At 43.7% G+C, this 23,481-nt stretch overlaps 1 protein-coding gene across 1 annotated transcript; it reads right to left on the bottom strand.

Moving 5' to 3' along the window:
- Window positions 1-64: 64 nt before the first annotated feature.
- On the bottom strand, window positions 65-22,371 carry LOC306742555 (alpha-2-macroglobulin-like; the record flags this gene model as incomplete). The annotated part of the gene is made up of 37 exons (XM_079224945.1): window positions 65-72; window positions 233-319; window positions 2,936-2,977; window positions 3,067-3,172; window positions 3,264-3,332; window positions 3,568-3,658; window positions 3,803-3,921; window positions 4,334-4,546; window positions 4,671-4,858; window positions 5,300-5,462; window positions 6,724-6,798; window positions 7,074-7,230; window positions 7,307-7,382; window positions 7,557-7,733; window positions 8,914-8,997; window positions 9,709-9,760; window positions 9,844-9,965; window positions 10,046-10,172; window positions 12,556-12,781; window positions 13,762-13,927; window positions 14,036-14,141; window positions 14,241-14,384; window positions 14,605-14,754; window positions 15,235-15,380; window positions 15,485-15,545; window positions 16,471-16,698; window positions 17,194-17,361; window positions 17,438-17,547; window positions 17,644-17,761; window positions 18,120-18,270; window positions 18,370-18,454; window positions 18,540-18,705; window positions 20,173-20,193; window positions 20,554-20,606; window positions 21,195-21,351; window positions 21,968-22,148; window positions 22,286-22,371. 37 exons carry the CDS (start codon window positions 22,369-22,371, stop codon window positions 65-67), a joined length of 4,479 nt encoding a protein of 1,492 aa, XP_079081071.1.
- Between the last annotated feature and the right edge of the window lie 1,110 nt (window positions 22,372-23,481).

Below are 23,481 nucleotides of genomic sequence, written 5' to 3'. Positions count from 1 at the left end.
GTGCAGCGTGTTGTGTTATCTTGTGCAGTGTGTTTTTTTTTTTTTTTACTTTTTATTTTTCATGCTAGATTTCTTATTTGCAGGAAAACTTTTTGAGCACATTTCTGGGAAACAAAAGCTTGAGTGCGATTCATTCTTTCCTCTTCGTGTCATTTTAGCGTGTGAATAATAATAATAATAATAATAATAATAATAATAATAATAGTTATAACAATGGGAGGAAGCGTCTTACCTGGAGAGTCCTTGTCCTTGTCCTTGTCCTTGTCCTTGACCTTGACCTCCACACTCTGCTCCTGTGCCTTCCTGTCAGAGACGAGTTCTTCAGCATGTGGAGCACAAACAACACAAAACAACAACCTGTGTGTGTATGTGTTTGTGTGTCTTACTCCAGAGTGGCTGGTCGGCTGGCGGACGTCTCCAGAAGAAAAGATGCTCCCTCTTTGGCCAGTTGCTCTGAACAGACCAGCACTGGGAGCACTGGGAGCACTGGGAGGACTGGGAGGACTGGGAGGACTGGGAGGCTGCTCACCACATGACCCAGAGGACAGGATGCTCACCACATGACCCAGAGGACAGGAGTCACAGATCAGCTTCTGCCTGCTATTTATTCACCAAAAAGCTATACAATACAATTATGGTCATAAACAATATCAATATGCTCAATGGTTTGTGATTGAGCTTTTTGATTAGTGAAGGAAACAAGTTGAAAAAGATGAAAGCAGTTTTAATTTGTTTTAATTAAAGAGGGATTCCGCTACAAAGAGGTCCTCTTGGATTCGGCATCATCAACAAAGGAGTCATCATGAACGGGATGCGAGGTTTCCACTAAGCCTCATTGAAAGAACCCTCATTCTGCTATTCTCCTCCATCAGCACAGGTACAGCACAGGTACAGCACAGGTACAGCACAGGTACAGTCATACATCAGAACACCTGACATTCAGCACGGAACACTTGTGAATTCGTCCTTCACCTTTCTGACAGAGCACCAGTTATTTAGACGTTATTACTCGTTACTGTGCGCGTGAGCCAGTCACGTGGATCCAGTGAACAGGTCCTGGCAACAACAGGAAGAGCGATGATTAAAGTTGATTTTTAATTGTTGTAAGAGATTCTTCGTCTGTGAGACCGAGGCCGAAGTGCCGTCGCACACTGGAGGAGAGGACACGTCGTGCAGCGGTGCTGTTGTGTTATATATATATGTATACACACGTCAATACGGATCAAACAACTACACATGCGCATATTTAAACGGAGTTTGGCAATATTGACTAAAACGCGTTCGGCTAGATATTTAAAGATGATTCCTTCCCGGCTACAGAACGACGTGTAACGGAGGGTCGTTGGTGCAACGGGCCGGTTGTTGACAGCCTGACCCGCAGCTGCAGCTCCAGGGTCCGGAGATGGGTACAGATGTCCGGAGATGGATCGCAGATGTCGGCAGAGATCAATGCAACATGGCACCTGAAGACCTGCAGACAGCGTGCAGAGCTCCTCGTCGCTGATGCAGCGGCGGTCTACTCACCTTTGATGTTTACTTTTAATTCCCCTTGTTGATGAAAACAAACCAGCTGTCATTTTGCTCTTCCGGAAGTGACGTCGCTTTTTTAATGTAATTTATCCCCTCCCCCCTTTTTATTTATTTATTTATACTTCCTTTAAAGTGACAGCATGTGTGGAGATCATTTTAATGAAATATCAAATAGCACAAAATAAAAAAAGGGAAAACAGAGAGACGATGATGTCATCATTGTCTGCTGATGGAGATCAAGATGTGTCTGCTTTCATATCTGACACAAGTGTGTTTCAATGGCAGACATGTTGACATGTTATCGGAGGGAACAGGTTCACTAACAGTAGTATTAATGACTGCATTCCATTTAGCTGATTTAATTACTTCTTCATAGGAGGTCATCACAGGAGCGTGGATGCTTTGTTATTGATCATAAAATAGATGTAGTAATGAAATAAATAAGATGACTGGCAAAGAGAAACTTCCATATATCTAATAAAACAACATTTAGATATGGTGCATTGACTAAAGCAGCGGTCCCTAAACTCCTCCAGGGTTTATCCACAAACAAAATAATATTTACACATGTATAACTAACATCACAACAACACTCTTACTAGATCATTTATGCAACAGTCTGGATATACATATTTAAAAATATTGAGAAAAAAAGTGAGAAGAACATGATTTTATCTCATGAAATATTCTGCTTCACTCCGTATTTGTTTAGAAGCCTGTTTGCTCTCCTGCATTAAGACAAATGAAGCGGTCTGGTATCAATCTAACAGCACAATGAATTACATTAATTAAAACACAATAACAAACAAAAAGTATTGGGCTCCAACACTATTATAGTAAATACTGCAGCTTTTCTCTATTTTATTATTATATTTTTTTGAGGGGATTAAAGTTACTACAAGGAACTTGTTTTGTGTGGATTCTGGCGGCCCCTGTGGACAAAAGTGGTAGTGTTTCCCACCACCCCCTTTAGAACACCTCTAATCTTATCTCATTTTTTGCGTATCAAAGTGGTTTGAGACCAATCACACCTTGTGACTCAAACATTATGTCTGAAAGCTATTTTCACATCACATTACTTTATTGCCCATCATAAAGGGTAGCAGAACACTGACGGGCAGATATGTGATGACTGTCTGTAGACATGGTGTTAATCAGGACCGACCCCACTTCCCTCTTCAACCTGCAAAACATACAATAGAAAACAATCACATTAGCTGTTTACTTAATTTGGTTTTAGCTTAAAGAATTGCCACATTTATAATAAGCTATTGATTTATTTCCAAAAGGTTGTGCAGACTTTTTGAGGTTGCAATGAAGATGTTTTTGGCTAAATTACGTTTTATACTTTAAAATAAAACATTTTAAGCAGTGCTTCTTCCGTATGTTGTGTCAGGATGTTTACCTGCGACACAAGGGGAGGAGTATTCGGTGTCGTCCTGGTCACCTGAGAGAAGAGGAAGAAGAAGAGAGATTGATCAACACATGTACTGCTAGGAGTCAATACTCTGAGGTCGTTGGTTCTTCAGGTCTTACTCGGCTGGTAGTAGTCGTAGATCTTGACCACGGCCGGCTTCAGGTTCTGCACGTGGAGCTCCTGTATGAGGTCTAACTTGTAAAAGATGGGCGTGTCCTTTGCCAACTGTTGAGAGAAGAGAAACAGACGACACCGTGAGTATCGACTCTCGGAGAGCGTCGCCTCTGGTTCTCCTGGCTGTGGGTTCTCCTCTCACCTCGTTGATGTACACCAGGACGTGATCCCCGTTCTGTTCCACTCGATCCACCAGCACGGCACGTTTGAGCTGCGAGGACACGACAGTCAGCCGGGTGCTTCATCAACAACAGCTGAACACTTTAACATTTCTACTGAGGCTACATCCACACAAACCTCCCCACAAGCCTTCAAAACACCCACAAACCCCTGAGTGACATCACAACCACTACGTCCACTCCGTATGAACAGACTGTGGTCTGGACAGAGAGCAAACAGAGTCGTGTGGATGAACCCTGAAGGTGAACGTTAATGTAATAACTCACGCTCTTCACAGACTCTGGGTCTGGAACAAACCCAGAGAGCATTTTGATATCCAGGATCACCATGTTGGTAGTTTTCTCCTCTCCACTGTATCTGTAATACAAGCATAATAAAAACTTTACATGCAACCGAATTATAAACATTTCTCCCTCGTACGTCCACCAGCCGCTGCTGAGTTCAAGCTGGTAGATGCATCGGTGTTCTTCTGTAACGTGGATCTGCTTGCTGATTACTCACAGGGTCTTGATCATCAGTGAGATTTTGGGTCTTTTGCTGGTGCAGTTGGCTTTGGGTGTGACCTCAACACCGAGAGTAGTGCCATCGGCAGGAGGCGGGATGTTATAGTGAAGAGAAATCTGAGAAAGAGGTGCACAAGGGAGGATTAATATCCACAAACAAGAATCTCAGGAATTTACTTTACTCAACATTGGAGCTATTGGAGCCATTTAAGCCAATAGGGCCATTGAAGCCATTAAAACCACTGAAGCCATTTGAGCCATTGGATTCAATGGAGCCATTTAAGCCAATGGAGCCATTTTGGAGCCAATGGAGCCATTTTGGAGCCATTGACACCGATGGAACTATTGGAGCCATTGGAGCCAATGGCGCCATTGGCTATTACTTTGGAGAAAAATTTTGGCATCAAAAGGTATTTGCTGTGTTGGTTTAGGGCATAATGTCTAACTTTATTATTAAACCAAGTGTAGGTTTGTATAATCTGAGGTTACATCAGCAGTGTTTGTGGGCGTGCACGTGGTGACCACTGACCTGCATCACAGCGCACGTCGTGCCCTTCACCTCCAGGCTGAACTTCCCCGTTGTGTCCTGCAGCTCCGTCTCCTGGTAGAGCAGCTTGTTGTTCTGGTTCACCTCAAACATCAGCTGGCCACTGGGAGACTGGACCGTCACGGTGCTCAAACCGCCGGGACTGAACACCAGAGCGGAGTAGAGAGCCAGAGCCTGAAGAGCCACCACTGTGTCCTACAACACACAGGAACAAAGCGCTCTTCATGTGCTTCAATGTATTTACTTTTGTTGATGCAGAAGCTTTAGCAAGCAGGAGTCCCACCTCCCCGTCCATCTGTACGCGTCCTGTCTTCCCTACCTGTGTGGAGGAGAAGCCGCCGTAGTGGTTCTGCTGGCTGGCCAGCCACCTGACGATGCGGGCGGCGTAGCCCAGGTCTTCAGTGGTCGGAGAGGCGCTGAGTTTAGCCAGCAGGACGTAGGAGCTGATCTCCACGGAGAGAGAGGCCGACCTGTCTGATGCCGTCTGAGCCCAGTGGAGGAAACCTCCTGAAAACAGCCGTAAAACAAACAAGTTCAACTACATTCACAGCGATTAGGCCAGAGGGATTTCCTCCAGGAGGACGACTCTCCATCAGGGACGGGAATCACTAGGATGTTATGGATACTAGAACTCTTATCAATACTCTTATTGGCTCTTTTTGATTATATAGTGAGAAAAAGAGACATTTAATGAAGAAAGGAATCCACATTTCATTAATATTCTTGTATGTAAACAAAATGTCTTTCTTAAGTTCTAAACCTTTGAACTTAATTCTCAGCTCATCAATGATCTCAGGGATTATCTCTCATTGATTAGCCCTCATCTTGTGATCAGACTCCGTATGACGTCACTAGCGTTACCTCCGGACCTCATCAATCCTCCGGGTTTTTCCTCATGTAGAACCGGTTTCCCTTCAGAGCAGAGTTCCGGGGGGCCTCCCTACTCACCTTGTTGTATGGCGACCGAGTCCAGGTGCTTCAGAAGGTGAGCTCGGGCCTCCATGTCTCCTGCCAGGGTGAAGACGTACGCCAGCAGAGCCGTGGTGTAGCTGTTACTGAGGTCGCCCAAAGACTCTCTGAGGCAAGACAGGCTCTTCTTCACTTCAGGGTCCTGGATCAGATTATGAATAATGACATCAGGACTCAACTCCTTTTATTGGTCTACACAGAAAGTTTATTCTATTTTGTGTGAAATAATTCATATATTCAGCAAATCTTTAGAAAAAGAACTTCCGTTAATGAAGGCAATCATTCTGGACGTACTAACCAGTACTTAACCAGTACCAACCTGACTGATCAACACATGTTCAAAACTTGAACTTGACATTTTTATGAAGCTTTGCTTTCAACCAACTAAATAACCGACTAACTAACTCAACTACTAACTACTGAAGAGAATTTAATGATTTATATGTTGTACTGCCTTACTTTGACTAAAGTTTCATGTCCCACTTGTACTAAAGAAGGTGTCTCGAAGCTGAGCGAAGCTGAGAAATCGCAACTGGTCAAGTTCTCAGTCGCTCTTGACCTTGGCTGAACAGATTAGATACAGACAGACTGTCTTTGCTGCTGATGTCAGCTAGATGTCTGAATTACAGACGGACTCAGCTCCCTTTTTCGCTACTAAGACTGAGACAAATATGGAAGTCAGATAAGGGGGAGTCTCACAGAAATGGGATAAATATCCATTGTTCTTAGAGAACGAGCTCACTCTCATTCTGGGGGTGTGCTGGCTGTGTGCAGACTGTATGCAGAGCAGACCATCAGAGGAGCTGAGTCCAAGGCCTTGTAGGTATGCATTTCATGTATGTGTGCAATTGCTAAATAAATAACCTTAACTGTAATATAACCTGTTCTGTCAATTCTTGAAGACTCGAGGAATATCCTGGCGAGGAGGATTCCTTTTCACTACCCAACATCTAACTAATAACCAAACAACCAACTAACTAGCTAACCAACAATTAACTAACTAACATGTGTGAACTTGTTGTGTGTACATTTTTATGAAGCTTTGCTTTCAACCAACCCAGGCTCTGTTGATGAGCCCGACTGCCGACGGAAAAAAACTGTTGGTGTGGCGTGAGGTCTTGGTCCTGATGGACCTCAACCTCCTGCCAGAAGGAAGGGACTCAAACAGGCTGTGACCAGGGACAATTAACTAACTAACTGACTAATTCACCAACCAACCAACTAACTAACAACAACTAACTAACCAACTCCGCAACTACCTAACAAACCAACCAACTAACCAGACAGATTGTTAAACAACATCATTTTCTGTTTCCTTCTTGTCGTGTAAAGTTCTTGGTTTGTGTAAAATCACTGTGAGGAAACTTCTGACCTGAAGTTATGATATTATGGTTTCTACTCACGTCTACGGACGTGTTCATCTCCAGGAAGGCAGCAGTGATGTACGCGCTGAGCGTCACCTCGTCAGACACGCCGCCCTGAGAGAGGAAACAGGAAGCAGACGCTCAGATCACTCTGATCACTGCGGATAACTCGTGGAGTAACGGATTAACCTTAACATCACAGAGTAAATAAAGGTTTCTCCTCCAGTACCCAGTAGAACATGTGATCAGGACATCAAGGAAGTTTCTTTAGTCCCTGATCTCTGATCTTGATGAACAAAGATCTCATGTTTAAAGTTACGACTGAATGTTTCAGCGTCTTCAGTGATCCTCAGTCACTTCCACACAAACTCCTCCAGGACTTCAGTTACCTTCATCCTGTTGTTGAAGAGCTTTCCTGACTTTTCGAAACAGCCGTTCTTCTTCTGTTTATTTTTCAGCCAAACCACAGACCCTTCGATCGTCTTGGGGTCGATGAAGACGAAGGACTGGGCTTTGGTGAACGATCTCACCACGAACGCAGTCAGCCTGAGGAGGAAGGAGACATTAAACAAGAGGAGAGGAAGCACCGTCACGTTCATTGATCCATCGTCAACGTTCTCACCAAGTGTTCCCCGCTCCGGATCCGAAGGTGCTGTAAGCGCCATCACCATGCCTGTAGTTCAGCTGCCGCTGGTAGCCTGCGTCACAGGAGAAACATTTTGGGGGCTTGATTGCTTTGATGAAGGAAGTTAGGGGAAAGAAAAGGAGCAAACTAGGGTCGCCTTTAACTGGAATGAAGAGCGCTGTTGTGTTGGCACATTTGTCATAATTTAAGGTCCTAAATGTATGTTGCAAAGCGCCCGGAGACTCACCGCTGGTCAGGAACTTGGTGGCCTTGTCGTTGATGGCCGAGGTCAGCTGCTGAGTGTTCCTCAGGTACTGGAGGATGTAGATGTTGGGGGCGAGGAGCGCCATGTTCTGCTCCCCACATCCGTACGGCATCCGCAGCAGCCCGTCCAGGTTGTTCAGGGCTCGGCCCAGAATGTCACCTGCACCAAAAAAACACACCGACTCACGAAGACCGAACATGAAACTGACCTGAGATCTGATTTCACTGAAGACACAGATAATAAAAAGTGTAAAGACAATTTGTTATCTGGCCCGAATGATGCTTATTATAAAAGGAATTTTCATTTCATTTAGTGAATTAGTTTGCTACTATTTCAATAAGAAGTGGGTTGTTTTCAAGTAATTACTCAAGAGAATCTCATCTCGCTTTGCTCGCCTTTAATCTCAGACAATCATTTGAAAGTGTAGTGTTTTTTAAGCTTAGTTTGTCACATTTGGACTTGCACATCTATGTAAAATAAGTTGTTTGTGTGTACATTACAATGCATGAAATGTGATAAATAATAAGGGATCTTACTATGAGGGATTTGTAATTGTATGCATATGAAGGTCACTTTTATTACTGTAGAATGATTGATGTGTGAATGAACGTTAGACAAATACTGCATGCTGCATGACATATTGACTACCGCCTTAAGGAGTTGTAGTTCTCTTGTTCGCCTGAGGGGGCGGAGCCGAACATTGACTTTTGAGACAATGGACACTACCCTTTTTGGGGAAGAAGAAGAAGAAGAAGACGGAAGAAGAAGTCTATTTCCGCCCCTGAAACGGCAGGGCCAATAATATGTTTATGAAGGTAAAAAAACATTAAACCAATAGGAAGGACTCTAAGTCCCGCGAATGAGTTGAAAACTAACTGGTACACGAACGCTCGGCCTCTTTTCCATCCGCCCAGCGAACCACTCGGACCTGTGTTCTGAGGTGTGCCGTGGATTTAAAGGGCCCGATCGGGAGCATAAGCTGTCTATCATTTTTTATTAAATATACTTTTACTATAAGTCTTTTGAATCCCGGACCTCATTTCCCATCACCTCCCAGAATCTGAACATATATCTCACAATTGCGTTAATATTTGTTTGGTTTACAAGGCCTGATCGCCCATAGTGCGGAGCTTGGTTCTGGGGACTTGGAGGGTATTTTTGTTTGCAGAATTACTTAGTGAATTAGTTTGCTACTATTTCATTAAGAAGTGGGTTGTTTTCAAGTATCTACTGAAGAGAATCTCTCTTTGCTCGCCTTTAATCTCAGACGATCATTTGAAAGCGTAAAGATTTGTTTGGTTTACAGCAGAGCTCCACCATAATGTATTCAGTAGTTTACCCAGGACAGATACTGAAGCACGGGCTGATCCGACGATCACGTCCTCGGGGAGCTGGATGTCGACTTCCTCCTTCAAAGCCTCTGCTGTGGACAACAAACAGCTCAGTAATCAAACAACGATGTCATTTAGATTTAACGGATCATTTACTGAAACCGGTCTGAAATAACTGGACTGGAAATAAGATGCTACACGCTTGATGAACTGTATTTAAAGCTACAACAAGGAACTTTCATGTTGTGTTGGTTCTGGTGCTCCCTGTGGACTAAGGTGGTAGTGTCTCTGAGCACCAGGGTCCCTTTAGAAAACTTCTCATTTTACTGCAGCAGGGTCTGACAGTCTGCCCCTCTCAGTCCTGGTTCTGGTTCTCCCGTGCTCCCCTTTCCTGGGTCTGTCCATGGTGGACTGGTCTGAGCTAGAGGCCCCCGGTGGCTCCGATGAGGAGCTTTAAGAAGAACTCTATAGAACCAGACTATCTTCTCTCTGGTCTGTTTACTGATGGAGGTCTAGAGAGGACCAGGACTAGACTGAGTCTATAGAGGACCAGGACTAGACTGAGACTATAGAGGACCAGGACTAGACTGAGGTCTATAGAGGACCAGGACTACACTGAGACTAGAGAGGACCAGGACTAGACTGAGGTCTATAGAGGACCAGAACTAGACTGAGTCTATAGAGGACCAGGACTAGACTCAGGTCTATAGAGGACCAGGACTGCACTGAGACTGGTTCAGGACCAGATAAATGTTCCTCATAGTCTGCAGCAGTGATGTGATGCTTACTGTGAACACACTGACCTTTGGGGCAGAGCAGCCAGTTGAAGGTCTTTGACATCTCAACTCCTTCAGCCTGAGAGGGAAGAAATCATTTGAGACCTCCCACCTGCCTGCTGGGTGAACTTTTACTGAGTCGTCTTGTTTAGAAGTACCGACCTTCACGATGAGAGATTGTGTGACCGTGTCGATGCGACCTCTCTTCGGCACGCTCACCACCTCGTTGTCACAGGAAGCGTGGGACGCCACGGCCTCGGCGGTCACCGTCACGTTCACGACCCCTGAAGAAAAACAGGTTTTATTCCAGATAGAAAAGTGTTGTACCGTTTGACACCAGTGTGGATGAGAGCTGGATGCTCACCTAAAGCTGAGGGCGCCATCGTCCAGCTCACTGTCCGGCGCTGGTTGCCGCACAAACAGGAAGTGTACTGGTCACCGGAGAGGGGGGTGAGGGTGTACTCTAAGGAGGGAACCGGAGCCACGGTGACCTGGTCAGGAGACACAACAATGTATTTAAAAACACTGGTTCACGCTGATTGGATTTTCTGTATATAGCACGAAAGATTGTTCTTAAATTCTGGATTTCTAAAGATACCCCTTCAACAGACGATTGGTATAAGGGGATTTTGGAAGTCTTTCCTCTGGAAAAGTTCACCCACAACCTGCATGACAATGTCAAGGGATTTGTCAAGACATGGAAACCGGTCTTAGACATGGTGGACCCTTCGGAACTGGACTTTGCTGAGCCAGATTAAAAACACTGGTACCGATGCTGACTTAAACTGACCAAGTCTAATAACCAAGATGTACTAATGTCAGACTGGTGATGTGTGAATGTGTTTATTATTTGTTGTGGTTGTCTATGTATTTTTATTTTATTTTTCAAATATTATTTTCCCTTTTGTGTTGTTTTCTATATCCATCTTTCTTTTGTATTGTATCCTTAAAGTTATAGAGTTCTGTCTCGTCAAGTTGTAAAATCAAAATAAATATCCATCCATCAATCCATTATCAGCTGCTTATCGGGGGTCTGGGCGTAGTGGCAGCAGGCCCAGCAGGCTGACCCAGGCAACACTTTCCAGAGCCCGCAACACTTTCCAGCTCATTCTGGGACCCGAGGCGTTCCAAGGCCAGCCGGGAGATATAATCCCTCCAGCGTGTCCTCGGTCTTCCCCGGGGTCTCCTACCAGTTGGACGTGCCTGGAAAACCTCTAATGGGAGGCGTCCAGGAGGCATCCTGACTAGATGCTGAACGTCCTCAGCTGACTCCTTTCGACACGAAGGAGCAGCGACTCGACTCCAAGCTCCCCCTGATGTCCAAGCTCCTTACCCTATCTCTAAGGCTGAGCCCGGCCACCCTACGGAGGAAGCTCATTTCGGCCACTTATCCGAGACCTCGTTCTTTCGGTCACGACCCAGAGTTTGTGACCATAGGTGAGGGTTGGAACGTAGACCGACCAGTAAATGGAGAGCTTTGCCTTCCGGCTCAGCTCCTCTTCACCAGGACGGACCGGTACAGCGCCTGTTTTATTGCTGCAGCCGCACCGATCCGCCTGTCGATCTCCCGCTCCACCTTACCCTCACTCGTGAACAAGACCCCGAGATACTTGAACTCCTTCGCTTGGGGTAGGCAGTTTGTCCCCACCTGGAGGGAGCAATCCACCGGTTTCCTGCAGAGCACCATGGCCTCAGATTTGGAGGTGCTAACTCTCATCCCAGCTGCTTCACACTCGGCTGCAAAATGCCCCAGTGAGTGAATGCTGAAGGTCACGATCCGAGGGGGCAAACAGCTGACTTGGATGGGGGAAATCCTTGGGCGGTGGAAAGAACACTTTGAGGAACTCCTAAATCCGGTCAACATGTCTCCTGGAGAGGGGGCAGTGCCTGAAGACTTGGGGGGACTGCACCCATATCCCTGGCAGAGGTCACTAAGGTAGTCAAAAAGCTCCTTGGTGAGATCCGCCCGGAGATGCTGAAGGCGTTGGACATTGTTGGGCTGTCTTCAATGAATCATTGGGGGTCAGGAACAGTGCCCATGGACTGGCAGACCGGGGTGGGGTTCCCAGCTTCAAGAAGGGGGACCGGAGAGTGTGCTGAACTATCGGGGATCACAGTACTCAGCGCATGCCAGGGTACTGGAAAGGAGGCTCTGACCGCTTGTCGAACCAAGGATTCAAGACGAGCAGTGCGGATTCCAAAATAAATATATATATACATGGAATAAAAAAAACACTGGTTCACGACTGAAATCCTCTGATTACTCAAATCAGGCTCAGCTGTTCTGCTAACTATAGGCTAGACTGCTGAGGGACATCTTAGGATACACTGAGCTCCTCTTCTCTCTCTCCTTCTGGATGAATTCATGTCTCTTCAATGCACATTACTAACTCTACTTCTTCCCGGGAGCCTGTGTGCTTTCTCGCCTCAAGTTTTCCATGGATCGTGGCTGTCTGGAGCCGGTCCTGTCTCCTGTCTCCTGTCTCCTGCCTCCTACCTCCTGCCATGGCCGCCCTGCCTCCTGGGTCCTAACCACGATCCATGTAAACAGAAGGGGAATCAAACTCTTCTGTTTACATGGATCGTGGTTATCTGGATCGTGGACCATGCCTACTACTCATTATATAAATAATTTCTGTCATACTCATTGAATGTGCTGTAACTCTGTTAAGTTGTTCATTCTGGTCACATGACATCTATTGCATCTGTCCATCCGAGGAGAGGGATGTTGCTCTCCTGAAGGTTTCTTAAAAATCTTTGGGGAGTTTTTCCTGATCCGATGTGAGGTCCCGGGACAGGGATGTCGTATGTGTATAGATTGTAAAGCCCTCCGAGGCTGATGTTAGCATCAGTCTGCGTGAAAACATGGGTTACCATGATGCAGCTGGTCATGTAGTTGAAGACGGTCGCCTTCAGTTCGAAGTGCTCCCCCCGGATGATGGAGTAGGGCAGGGTGAGCTCCAGGAAGAAGGGCTGGAAGACGGTGATCTCCTTATGGGGGGCCAAGCCGAAGCCCTGGGGAGACAGACAGAACGCCTCCGTCTCCCAGGTGGTGATGGTGTCCGGGACGGTGAGGGACACGTCCTTCACTCCAGATTCTCTGGAACAGCAGATCGACGCATTCAGTGAACTTGATCATCAGACTGACATGATTCAGATTAGTCAAAGAACAACAACGTGAGAGAGAATGCAGCTTTAACACATGAAGCATAGACTTCTATACAACCAGAGGAGTCACCCCCTAGTGGTCAGTACAGAGAATGCAGCTTTAACACATGAAGCATTGACTTCTATACAACCCGAGGAGTCGTCCCCTGATGGTCAGGAGAGAGAATGCAGCATTAACACATGATGCAAAATTTAACGCTTTTTCGCCTGAGTTTACTCACTCCACTTTATGTGGTTAATTCGCATCATTTGCTTTTTCGTGGCGGAAAGGGGGCGTGGCTTATCTCTGTGGCATTTCTCCGTAGAAACAGTTACCATTTCCACCATCCACCATTGAAATAACGACTAGTTCTGCTTTATACTTGTTGTGGAATCCCACAAACATCGCAACATCAAACGCCCTCGTTTCTGGGTTCATAATATTATCCGTAGGCGCACACAGCTCCGACTCCTCCAGGACGAGTGTCTGAATGACGGCCGCTTCCAGCGCTCCATCGGGCGGACAAGCGGCAGTTTGATTCAGCAACGGCAGGACGGCAGTGATGACGGGCGGAGCTTCTCAATGTTGATGGGCTTTCGCAACTCAGAGTCACGAGAATTTTTCGCCCCGAGTTGAAATATTTCGCAAAGCGACATTCGCGTCATTCACGTCGCCCGGCGGATATTTGAGTTGTTCGAAACCATTCGCGTTTGTGCAGTGACTTTGCATGCAATCTACTCGTGCGAAAAATTCGCAACGCTTTTGATGTGAACGCAGCATAACTAACACATTTTTATCAGTATCACAAACTCTTTGAGCCATTATCGGGTTGAATAAGAAAAAAAAATCTCAAAAGCAATGTCTGTAACTTATTTTAATTGCATTCATGTGTGTAGAAAATCTGAAAGAAGGACTGTGGTGCAAAAACTCACCCCACTTCCACTAGGTCCCATATCCAGGTCTCAGGGAAGAAAGTACGGACTGTCTCTATTGGTGAATTATCAGACGAACTAGATGGAAGTGCAGCACTCTTCTCCATCATTACAGGTGTCGCCATTCTGGATACTTCAGGAGCAGAATTATACATGTAACGCCTACCTGAAAATAAAGCAGAACATATCCCATCAGAACAAGAGGAAGCCTTTTAATGCTGGTAAATATTCAGCAATGTGTCACTTCATAGAGCAAGAAAACAAAACTAAATACGGCCATATCCGCCATATCCGCGGCCCTGGTGGTATTCTCTTCCTTTGTACTGGAGGCACGAAGGCACTCGGATTAACAAGTTTGTTGCCATCTTCATTCCCACATTCTAGATGATCCAACAACAAACAGTCACTGAAATGTGCAACAACAAAACATACGAGAACAAACAACATAAAGATATTGTGCATTCACACGTGTAAAACACCTGGAAAACGGTATGAGCGTCCTCTTTCTGCTCGTTGGGGTGCGGCATGATGTATCTTCTCGGCCTCACGGGCAAACAATCGACAGAATCTTGAACCATGTATGGAATGTAGGAGGCTTTTTTGACGGGCAACAGGTCAAATATCTAAAAGAAAAGATATATTTTAAAGCTATAACCCAGCATGTTTTTTTCTAGAAAGATCTGAATTGGGGAACTTTCTCTGTCAAAACAGGGCTTTTATCCTGAGGGCAAACTCTTCACAATGTCACATGTGTGATCTCAACTATTTCCATTTTCAAAATGCATGCTGGACAACGAGTCGAGTGATGCAGATGGATTCTTGTGGTTCGACTCCAGCAGCTACCTTCTCTGCGTCCAGAGTTTTCCCCGGCTCCTTGATGAGGACGCTCTGGTCGACGGCGCTCACGCCGCACAGAGAGTCGGGCTGAGCCGTCACCTGCAGGATGGCCTCCTCTCCCGGGACAGCCGAGGACGGAGAGAACTCCAGGGACACCTGGGACAGAAGAGTCAACATTCATCGTTGTTGTGAATCCCGCTGCTCTCCTTGGCAGCATTCCAGCACTATGATTGGCGCCGGATTTGTTTGGCAACTTTCATTTTTGCTCTATACACTGTAGACAAAGCAACGGGGAGCAATTCAGGGTTAAGTGTCTTGCTCAAGGACACAATGACATGGACTAGCGGAGCCGGGGTTTGAACCACCGATCCGAAAGACAGGTATGCTAACCACCGAGCCACAGTAGCCCTGTCACGCCGAGATGAGTCACAAAAAAAGCTTTCCACCTGAAGTCAATGTGCACTGTCAAATATTTTAAATGTTATCTTTTTACATTGTTGTAGTCATCTTAGTGGTCATTTGCAGAAAAAACAGAATATAAATAATGAGGAAATAAAAGATTGTATTTCTATTGATAAAACAAATCTCTATATATGCACTTTGACAGCTGACGAGCACGGTGATGCCTTCACTGACCTTGTTACCGAAGCACTTCTCGACGGAGAAGTCGGCGCTGTTGGCCACCACGTTCTCACTGGGGAGGACGGCGTACGCCACGACCTGGACGTCTGGCGCCATGTCAGGAGACACCATCAGCTTGAAGGACACCTCGCCCTCGTTCACTGAAACAACAAACCAACTCCTATGAGCCACGATCACCTCTCACCTGCCTCCCTTCATCAGTAACACTGAACTATTTGCTCACTTAAAAGGTCATTTTACTCACAGGATTCTTGCACTTGGACCTGTTTGACTCCTTGCATGACGATGGCTCCTCGGGTTAAGACCTGCAAACAAGGAATGATGTAGAAAACCTCATTCAACAGCAGATTGCAGCTGTCTGCTGCTCTCATGTGTAGTTATTTACCGTATTGTTAAAGGAAAAAAGAACGTTGTTGAAAATGTAGGGGGATTAATTGGAAAACAATATTCATAACCAAAAATCACCTAAAACTAAGAACCCCTCATGTTGTATTCAGTGTATTTACTAAAGACAAAGCTTAGTAACTGGATCTGTTAAACTGGTTCATTTGTGACCTTGAGTAGAATTATTTCTAACATTTAGCTGAGAAAAAAGCCCTTTATATCTACAAAGGGAGTGGGTCGTCTTCCCAGTCCGCCATCTTTGCCGTGTTACTACGGCAGAAGGGACACGGCTCTAGCGAGAGACGTTTGCGTTTTACATGATCTGAAGGTACTAAACGGGTTCCTCTAAGCCAGATGTCAGTGACCAGATGTAAAAGTAATTTTAAAGCCATCTTCCCCTGTTGTCTCCATTATGCTGCGTTCACACCAAAGGCATCAAAGGGGGCGTGGCTTATCTCCGTTGCTTCTCTCCGTGAAAAGAGCTATCATTTCCACTATCGGCCATGGAATAAATGATCGTTAATTCTGCGTTATACTTGTTATGGAAGACCCAAAAATGTCGGAACATCAAACGCCCTCGTGTTCGGGTTCATAACATCATCCGTAGCCGCACACAGCTCGGTGACTTTCACCGACTCCTCCAGGAACTATGTCTGGCTTATCTCCATAAAACAGATACCGTTTCCTTCATCCACCATGGAAATAACCACTAGTTCTGCTTTATACTTATCCGTAGTCTCACAACACCGTCTGAATGACGGCCACTACCATCACTACTTCTGACGGAGCAGCAGCAGTTTGGTGGGAAGGCAGCATTAGAGACCCGGTTGGAGAGACTTCACTCACCAGATACATCACGTCCACAGAGCCCTGGGCTTCTCCTACCACAGTGTATTGGATGGTGAAGACTTCTTCTTTGTCACATGGAAGTGGGTTATTCTTCTTCTTCACCTCCAGGAAGCTGACCGTTTTAGTGTGTGGAGTTGAAGGTCGGGACAACGACACGCTGTGCTCTGCAGCCTCATAGTACGGCGTTCTGTAACCGGCGTAGCCGTATTTCGGCAAGTTGCTCACCTGGAGAGCAGAAAAGAAACTCTATAAAGGAGCTTATGGAGGTGGAAGAAGGTTTTCACAGTTAAATGAATGTTCAGGTTTCACCACCGTGGGGCCTTATTACTTTTGCACGACAAGAGATTTTCATTTTGTCGTAAAACTTTTGAAGGCGATGACGGTTAAAATGTGTAAATAGAAGACACATCAAAAAGGGTTGCAAGTGATGGTGATGTCACCCGTTGGTTTGTGGACTGATGTTTTGAAGCCTTGAGTTTAGCGATTTCGGCGTCGCCATCTTGGATTATGGTTGTCTTTTGCAACCAATTACCGGACGACCAACTGAGACTTTATTAAAGAGAAAAAGCATCATTTAAATTCACAAAATGATGTCCCATGGGTGACACCGAAACGGGCGGGACTTTGCCTCCCACTGTAAACGATCCAATATGGCAACTTGTCACTAGGTGGCACCTTGCAGTACATTGAGAAACCAGTGCAGTGCTACTTCCTACTTACGCGGAGTTGGAGGTCCCCCACAAGTTCAGCTGTGTTGATTGAGAACGAGGCGACGCCATCGCTGTTGGTTGTCAGATTCTGCAGCCGACGTGATAACCGTTTGTTACCCTCAAACAGGTACAGCGGCATGTCGGCGATGGGGGTTTTGTTGTAGTGAACCGCTTGAACCTGTTGGAAGCACAGAGTCGTATCACCGAGAACGCACCGCGTCTCAAATCACGCCAAAGAAGTGAAGGACACTTACTTTTCCCTCCAAGTTTGTTCCTTGGTCATAAATCTTGGGCGTGTCGGTGAAGGACAGCTTTCCAACCACATATGAAATCGTTATTTTCTGCTCTTGTTCTCGTGAAATACCTGCATGAGAAGCCTCCGTGTTACAACTGTTTCATTACAGAGTTACTATCTCTCTCTCCCACATAAAAATATGACATGGACTATTATATGACTTGCCTGTGCCCTCCTCTTCCACTTTGACCCGGAGCTGCAATTTATCTCGCAGCACCTTTTGTGCATCTCTTGTGAAAGCTGACATCTGGAAGATAAACGTGGCGCAGCCTTTGTTGTCCACCTGGAAAGAACAATGAAATAAAATAAAATACAATTCAATGAACTAAATGTCCTCCAATCAACACCCTTGTTACTCCTTAATACATAAACTTCACTTTTTCAGTTCAAACACTAAAGTTATAAAAATATATTCATCATAATGTTCATTTTCACTAACTTTAAGTTATACATGTAAAGTTTAGGAGACGCTTCACTCTCTGTATGCATACAAAACACATGTAGACACGTAAATACTAAAATGTCCAGGGACCCTAGTAACGACCCCTGAGGAACCCCTGAAGTCTATTTTAAAGCTTGCAGGTTTAAGAAACTTAACCCTGCTATGCACCTTTATTCAGCAGACGCTACAGCAACCGTACCTGCTTTGTCTCACTGTGGCATGGGGCAACTACATCCAAGTCCACCTCCTGAGAGTCAGTGTTGAATGAAGGTCTTGGAATAAAGTAGTGATTTAGAGGTCGGCACATCTTGACCTCAACACTGCCTGGAACGGGCTGTCCGAATGTATACCTGATGAGAAGGACGTAGAAATAAAAATATTCATTCACTCCCCAAACAGGACCCGTTTCAGATTATTCAAGAGTGAAAAGAGCAAAAGAGCTTACTTACGTAGCACATACTTCAGCTTTGACTTCCTCCTGATCAATACTTACTTCATCGGATGCATTTATTTTTATCTCAAATTTAGGCAGAACTGGGGACAAAATGTGTTTATTAGCATTCTTTCTTCATTACAAATGGATTGAAATGGAAGGTTAAAAAAACAAAAAGGATCTCACCGTATTTCTCCACCTTGAAGTTGTGATGTATTTTATCCAACCCAATCGTCACAATAACTTGGTAGTTCCCTTCACGGGCCTCAGAGTTCAAGGCGTATGAAAGCTGCAAAATCTTACTGTTGGACGTTTCATTCAGCCACTGTCCAATCCGGTTGTGGTTAACATCCTGTCAAATAACATGAACGTGAAGAACTTGAATTCAAACATAAGGACCTCATGTGAATATGGGGAGAGCAGGGCCCTATTCTTCGTACCTGGCCTACTGAGTTAGCGGGCTAATTTTCAGGATAAGATGACGTAGGTCAGGCTTTTCGGTTCCTCGAAGCAAGTTTAGAAAAATCACCATAGCAACACAGCCAAAAATGTAAACCTGCTCCCGCACAGGCTAACTGAAATTCACTGGATAAGCTGGCCACTCCCACCGGACAAAAATGCCAGCTCCCTTCCTCATTGATGAAGGAGTGATATTAGTTTTATAGGGAGAGAGTTCTCACATCATCATGACCTCCTGTACGCGGCGCTATAGATTCTGCCGACAATGAATAATAACACTCAAGAAACGCGGAAAAAACCAGCATGTAACTACACACCTGAGCTCTTTAAACACGCTGCCGTTTTCACTCATAAAGAAGAGATATTATGGCAAAGGACGCACTTTACTACGGAGGAAGCTGTGGCGCCGATCTTGCAGACGAGGACGATATGCTAACCTGAAGGCTTTGACTCCTGCGACCATGTGAACATTGAACAGCACACGGCGCAGTAGAGCATTGGCTGTTTTACAGACTCTATGCATTGCCTTGCGCTTTTTTGCGAGCGGTACATTTCTGCACAGTGCCGGCGATGCAGAGAACATCGGGAAAGCCCCTGCATGGCCCATACACATATTCAAACTCCTAGTTATATGGTCATCTAGACATACATGTATATACACATATATAGTACATGATACATATGTGCATACAGTACATATATCCTCATAAGTATATATTAATTTGTATACTACTGCCAGCAGGCACATTTAAATAAATATAATCTGATTGATTTGGGTGATGAAGCACTTAAAATTAGCCGATACATTTTCCCAACACTGACGCATTGAACTTGTCTAATATATTCACATCGCTAATGTCTCGCAGCGGGGGCGGTGTTAAGCTGCGTTCACACCAACACCGTTTCAAAAACGTTTGCTGTAAATGCAGCATTAGATTTTGCCATGATTAAGATAATGAATTCCTCATATGCGTTCATGATCATTTCCTGAAGGTTCCTCTGAGTTTATTTGCCATTGTACTGTTAGAACATTGTGGTGTCAGTGCTCCATTATTATCCCTTCTGAAGAGGAACGGGCACGCGCATTTATCCAGATGACTGACGTCTGGTTTGAGCACGTATCAGCCGTGGAGAAACCGAGTTAGCCTGATGTCAATCATCTCAAGACATCTCAACTTAAGATCCACTTACTCATTAGCTAGTCTAGTTTATGCAGTGATCTTAAACATGATAAACTAAATTAACTTGATTTAAGAAGGATAATAGACAATTTGGAGCATTATTTGTTTACAAGGTTAACAATGATTTTTTTTAAGGAAATCAACATATTAAAGGGTGGATATTTTCCTTTTAGTCTTACCTCAATTTCGATGATATCGTACTGCAAAAAAAAAGAAATAGGGAGATTTGTTAAAGCTGGTGTGCATTGCTCTCATCATACGGAGTCTTCATGAATTTACTTAAATTGCACAACATTTTTCAATAAGAAATCAGTGCTGTTTTTCAATCCACAGAGCTCTTAGGCTAAATTCATACCATATAAAGTAGAAACTAGTGTTAGGAGGTGATGGATTAGTCAGGTTTACCTAAAGGGGCTGTTGCTGTACTATTGACCCACAGCTTCATAGTAAACATAGCTCATCGATCACCTCATTGCGCAACTTTAAAACCTGCACCGTTACCTAACAGTATCACTAACACTGTTTTTTGAGAATGCCACTTGAAGAAAGGAAAGACTCACCAGCCCATTGGAAGGTCTCAACTTGGAGTCCAGGGTGACGACTCTGAAATGTACTTAGAGAAATAAAGAGATTATTCAACATTAAGCTTTTATTTTTAATTAATATTGCAAATAGTGTCACGTATTTAAAATGATTTACCTGTGCTTTTAACTGGTGCAGCACGAAAACCGTTAACATGTCATATATGCCAACATAACTTATTGTATACACGATAACGTAACTTTTATCATATATGTTAACGTAACTTGTATTATATATGCTAACGTAATTTTATTACATATGCTAATGTCACTTTTTAAAAATGCTAACGTAACTTTTTTCATATAACCAAACGTAACTTTTTCGATACATGCTATTGTAACTTTGATCATATATGCTAACATAACTTTTTAACTAATGTTACTTTTGAATGCATCCCAACGTAATGTTCTCAATATGAGCGAATGTTACTTTTTCTTAAATGCTTATGTATTTGGTATTATGGAAACCTGTCTTACAGTTGTTGTATCGTATTCTATACAACGTCATAGATCAACAACTCTCATGTCTAATGTATGCACCTTTCGCCTAGAAAAAAATCCTTGTTTGTCTAAACATTCCTGGCAAATAAACGGTTTCTGATTCTGATTCTCAAGGTTACCTGTTTGTCCAGGTAGGTAGATTGGTTTATCTGTTTGGACGAATGTCTTTGGATGATAGACTTTGATCAGGACTTTCCTGACTTCTTTTGAGTGATAAGTGTTTCCTTGTACCTCCACCTCAAATTCCTGCACGACTTCATTCTTCACTAAAGGAACCTGTGACAAAAACATATGTTATGGACACGGTGAGAAACTCTTTTACAAAAATGTATAACTCATGAATACATAAATGTTTTTGTTTGTGATTTGTGCTTTTGTTAAAAAAAATATGTGTGTGTGTACTGTATGTGTTGCGTAATCCCATTGAGGTTCTAAAGTTGTATTTTAATAAACACATTATTAATGAATGAAATGATAACAATCTTGAGAGCTTACCTTAAATTGAGTATGTTATGTGCCAACATATTTTTCTCATATACGGTCATTTTATTTTACATAAATGCTCACGTAACTTTTCTCTTGCTAACGTATTTTTTCAAAATAAGGTCATTTTACTTTGAGATACATGCTCACGTAACTTTTCTCATATAAACTAATGTTACGGTTTCATATGTGTTAAAGATATTTGTTTATCATATAAATGTATGTTACTTGTTTTATGTATACGCCAAAGGAACTTTTTCCATACATGCTCACGATAATTTAACATATTGGTCTAAGCTTAAGTGATTTTAACCCAGACTGCCTGTATACATTCTGGGAACACACAATTAATTTCTCACTACCTGTGTGTGTGTTGCGTAATCCCTGTTATGGTTCTAATGTGGCTCACCTTAAATTGAGTGCAGCTATGAAAGTCCTTGTTGGACGTCTGTGTGAAGAGGGTTGTATTCTCCTCTGAGGACTTCAGAGTGATGGTCATGACCAGAGTCTCGTTGTGCTGCAGGAGACTCGCACAGAACTTGGTCACAGCCCCGGATTCAAGAGTTGCAGGAATGGCTACCATGTACTGCCTGCAGACACAGAAACATACAGCAGAGATCTCACTGGATCTGACATGGAAGAAACTACAACCGGCAGCAAAGATTCCTGTTTAATAAATTCAACCACAGGCATGTTATTTTTCTCAAGACAGTTGAGGTAAACTTACGGTCCTGCCACTGCTCGGCCCACAAACATCCAGCTGAAGAAAACACAAAGGGTCCATGTCCACATCTGACACCCAGGGAGACCCATGGTTGACTGAGATGATACTGGTGAGGAGGAGCCTGAGTTAGCATCTTTTAAATGGCTTCTGCTGGAGAAATCCACCCCCACTCCACGCCCACACCCATCATGCAACTCTTCTATTGGAATTCCAGGTTTCCCATCAGTCAATCATTTGTAGACTTTGTGTTGTTGCACATAACCTGTAAGGCTGAATGCAATATCAAGGGTTTAATCGGGCAAGGGTCTGATTTATATTTGTTATTCCACTTAATGTACAATAATGAAAATGTCTTTTCTACAGAAATCATATTGTTGTAATTTCTCGATTTAAGATGATGCTCAACCTTTTTAAGCATTTCGTTCTGTGCATTCCTTGCATGGTGACACAGGAGTTAAATTGGGCCCTGGCCGTCTGGGACTCCCCCAGCACATAGTCACATATATTATATGTATAACAAACATGCCAATGTTACTTTTTTCATAGCATGCTTTTTCTTATATGCTGACGTAACTTTTATTCATATGTGCCCAATGTTACTTTTGTATATATGCTAACTTAAACTTTGTGCCATGTGCTAATGTACATTTTCCATGTATGCTAACGTGCTTTTTGCATATAAGCTAATGTTGCTAACGTGATTTTTTTTCCTCATTCGGCGAACGCGTCTTTAATATTGCAGCTGGTAAATATGGAGCTCATTTCATTATTTTATGTACTGAGTATTTGTAACAACAAAATATTATTAAATATTATTAGTATATAAATAATAGTTTATGATTAAGACATTAACTTTCATATATAAATAAGGTTCCAGAGTGCATAAAAAAACATCAATATGGAAAATGAAAAATAAAGCAAATGTCAGAAAGTCAAATATTCTCCTAAATCAAGCCAATGTATCAGTAACAGTAAGTTCTGCAACATTGCCCTTTACCCAGCGTGGGATGTTTGATTACAGTCATGCAAACAGTGACGACAAGGGCCAAAGTAGAAAAACTTATCAAGTAAACATTTGTGAATTGATCCAAAAAACATTACTTACTGTGTTGTAAAAAAGTTACAACACAGTAAGTAATATGCTTACTATTCAAAGTTTAAAGTTAGGCAACAATAACATTTTTTTTTTTTATTATTAT

The sequence above is a fragment of the Taurulus bubalis genome (genome assembly GCF_910589615.1).
Source record: "Taurulus bubalis genome assembly, chromosome: 10".
NCBI classification, from domain to species: Eukaryota; Metazoa; Chordata; class Actinopteri; order Perciformes; family Cottidae; genus Taurulus; species Taurulus bubalis.
This window is presented reverse-complemented; position numbering and strand designations above follow the sequence as displayed.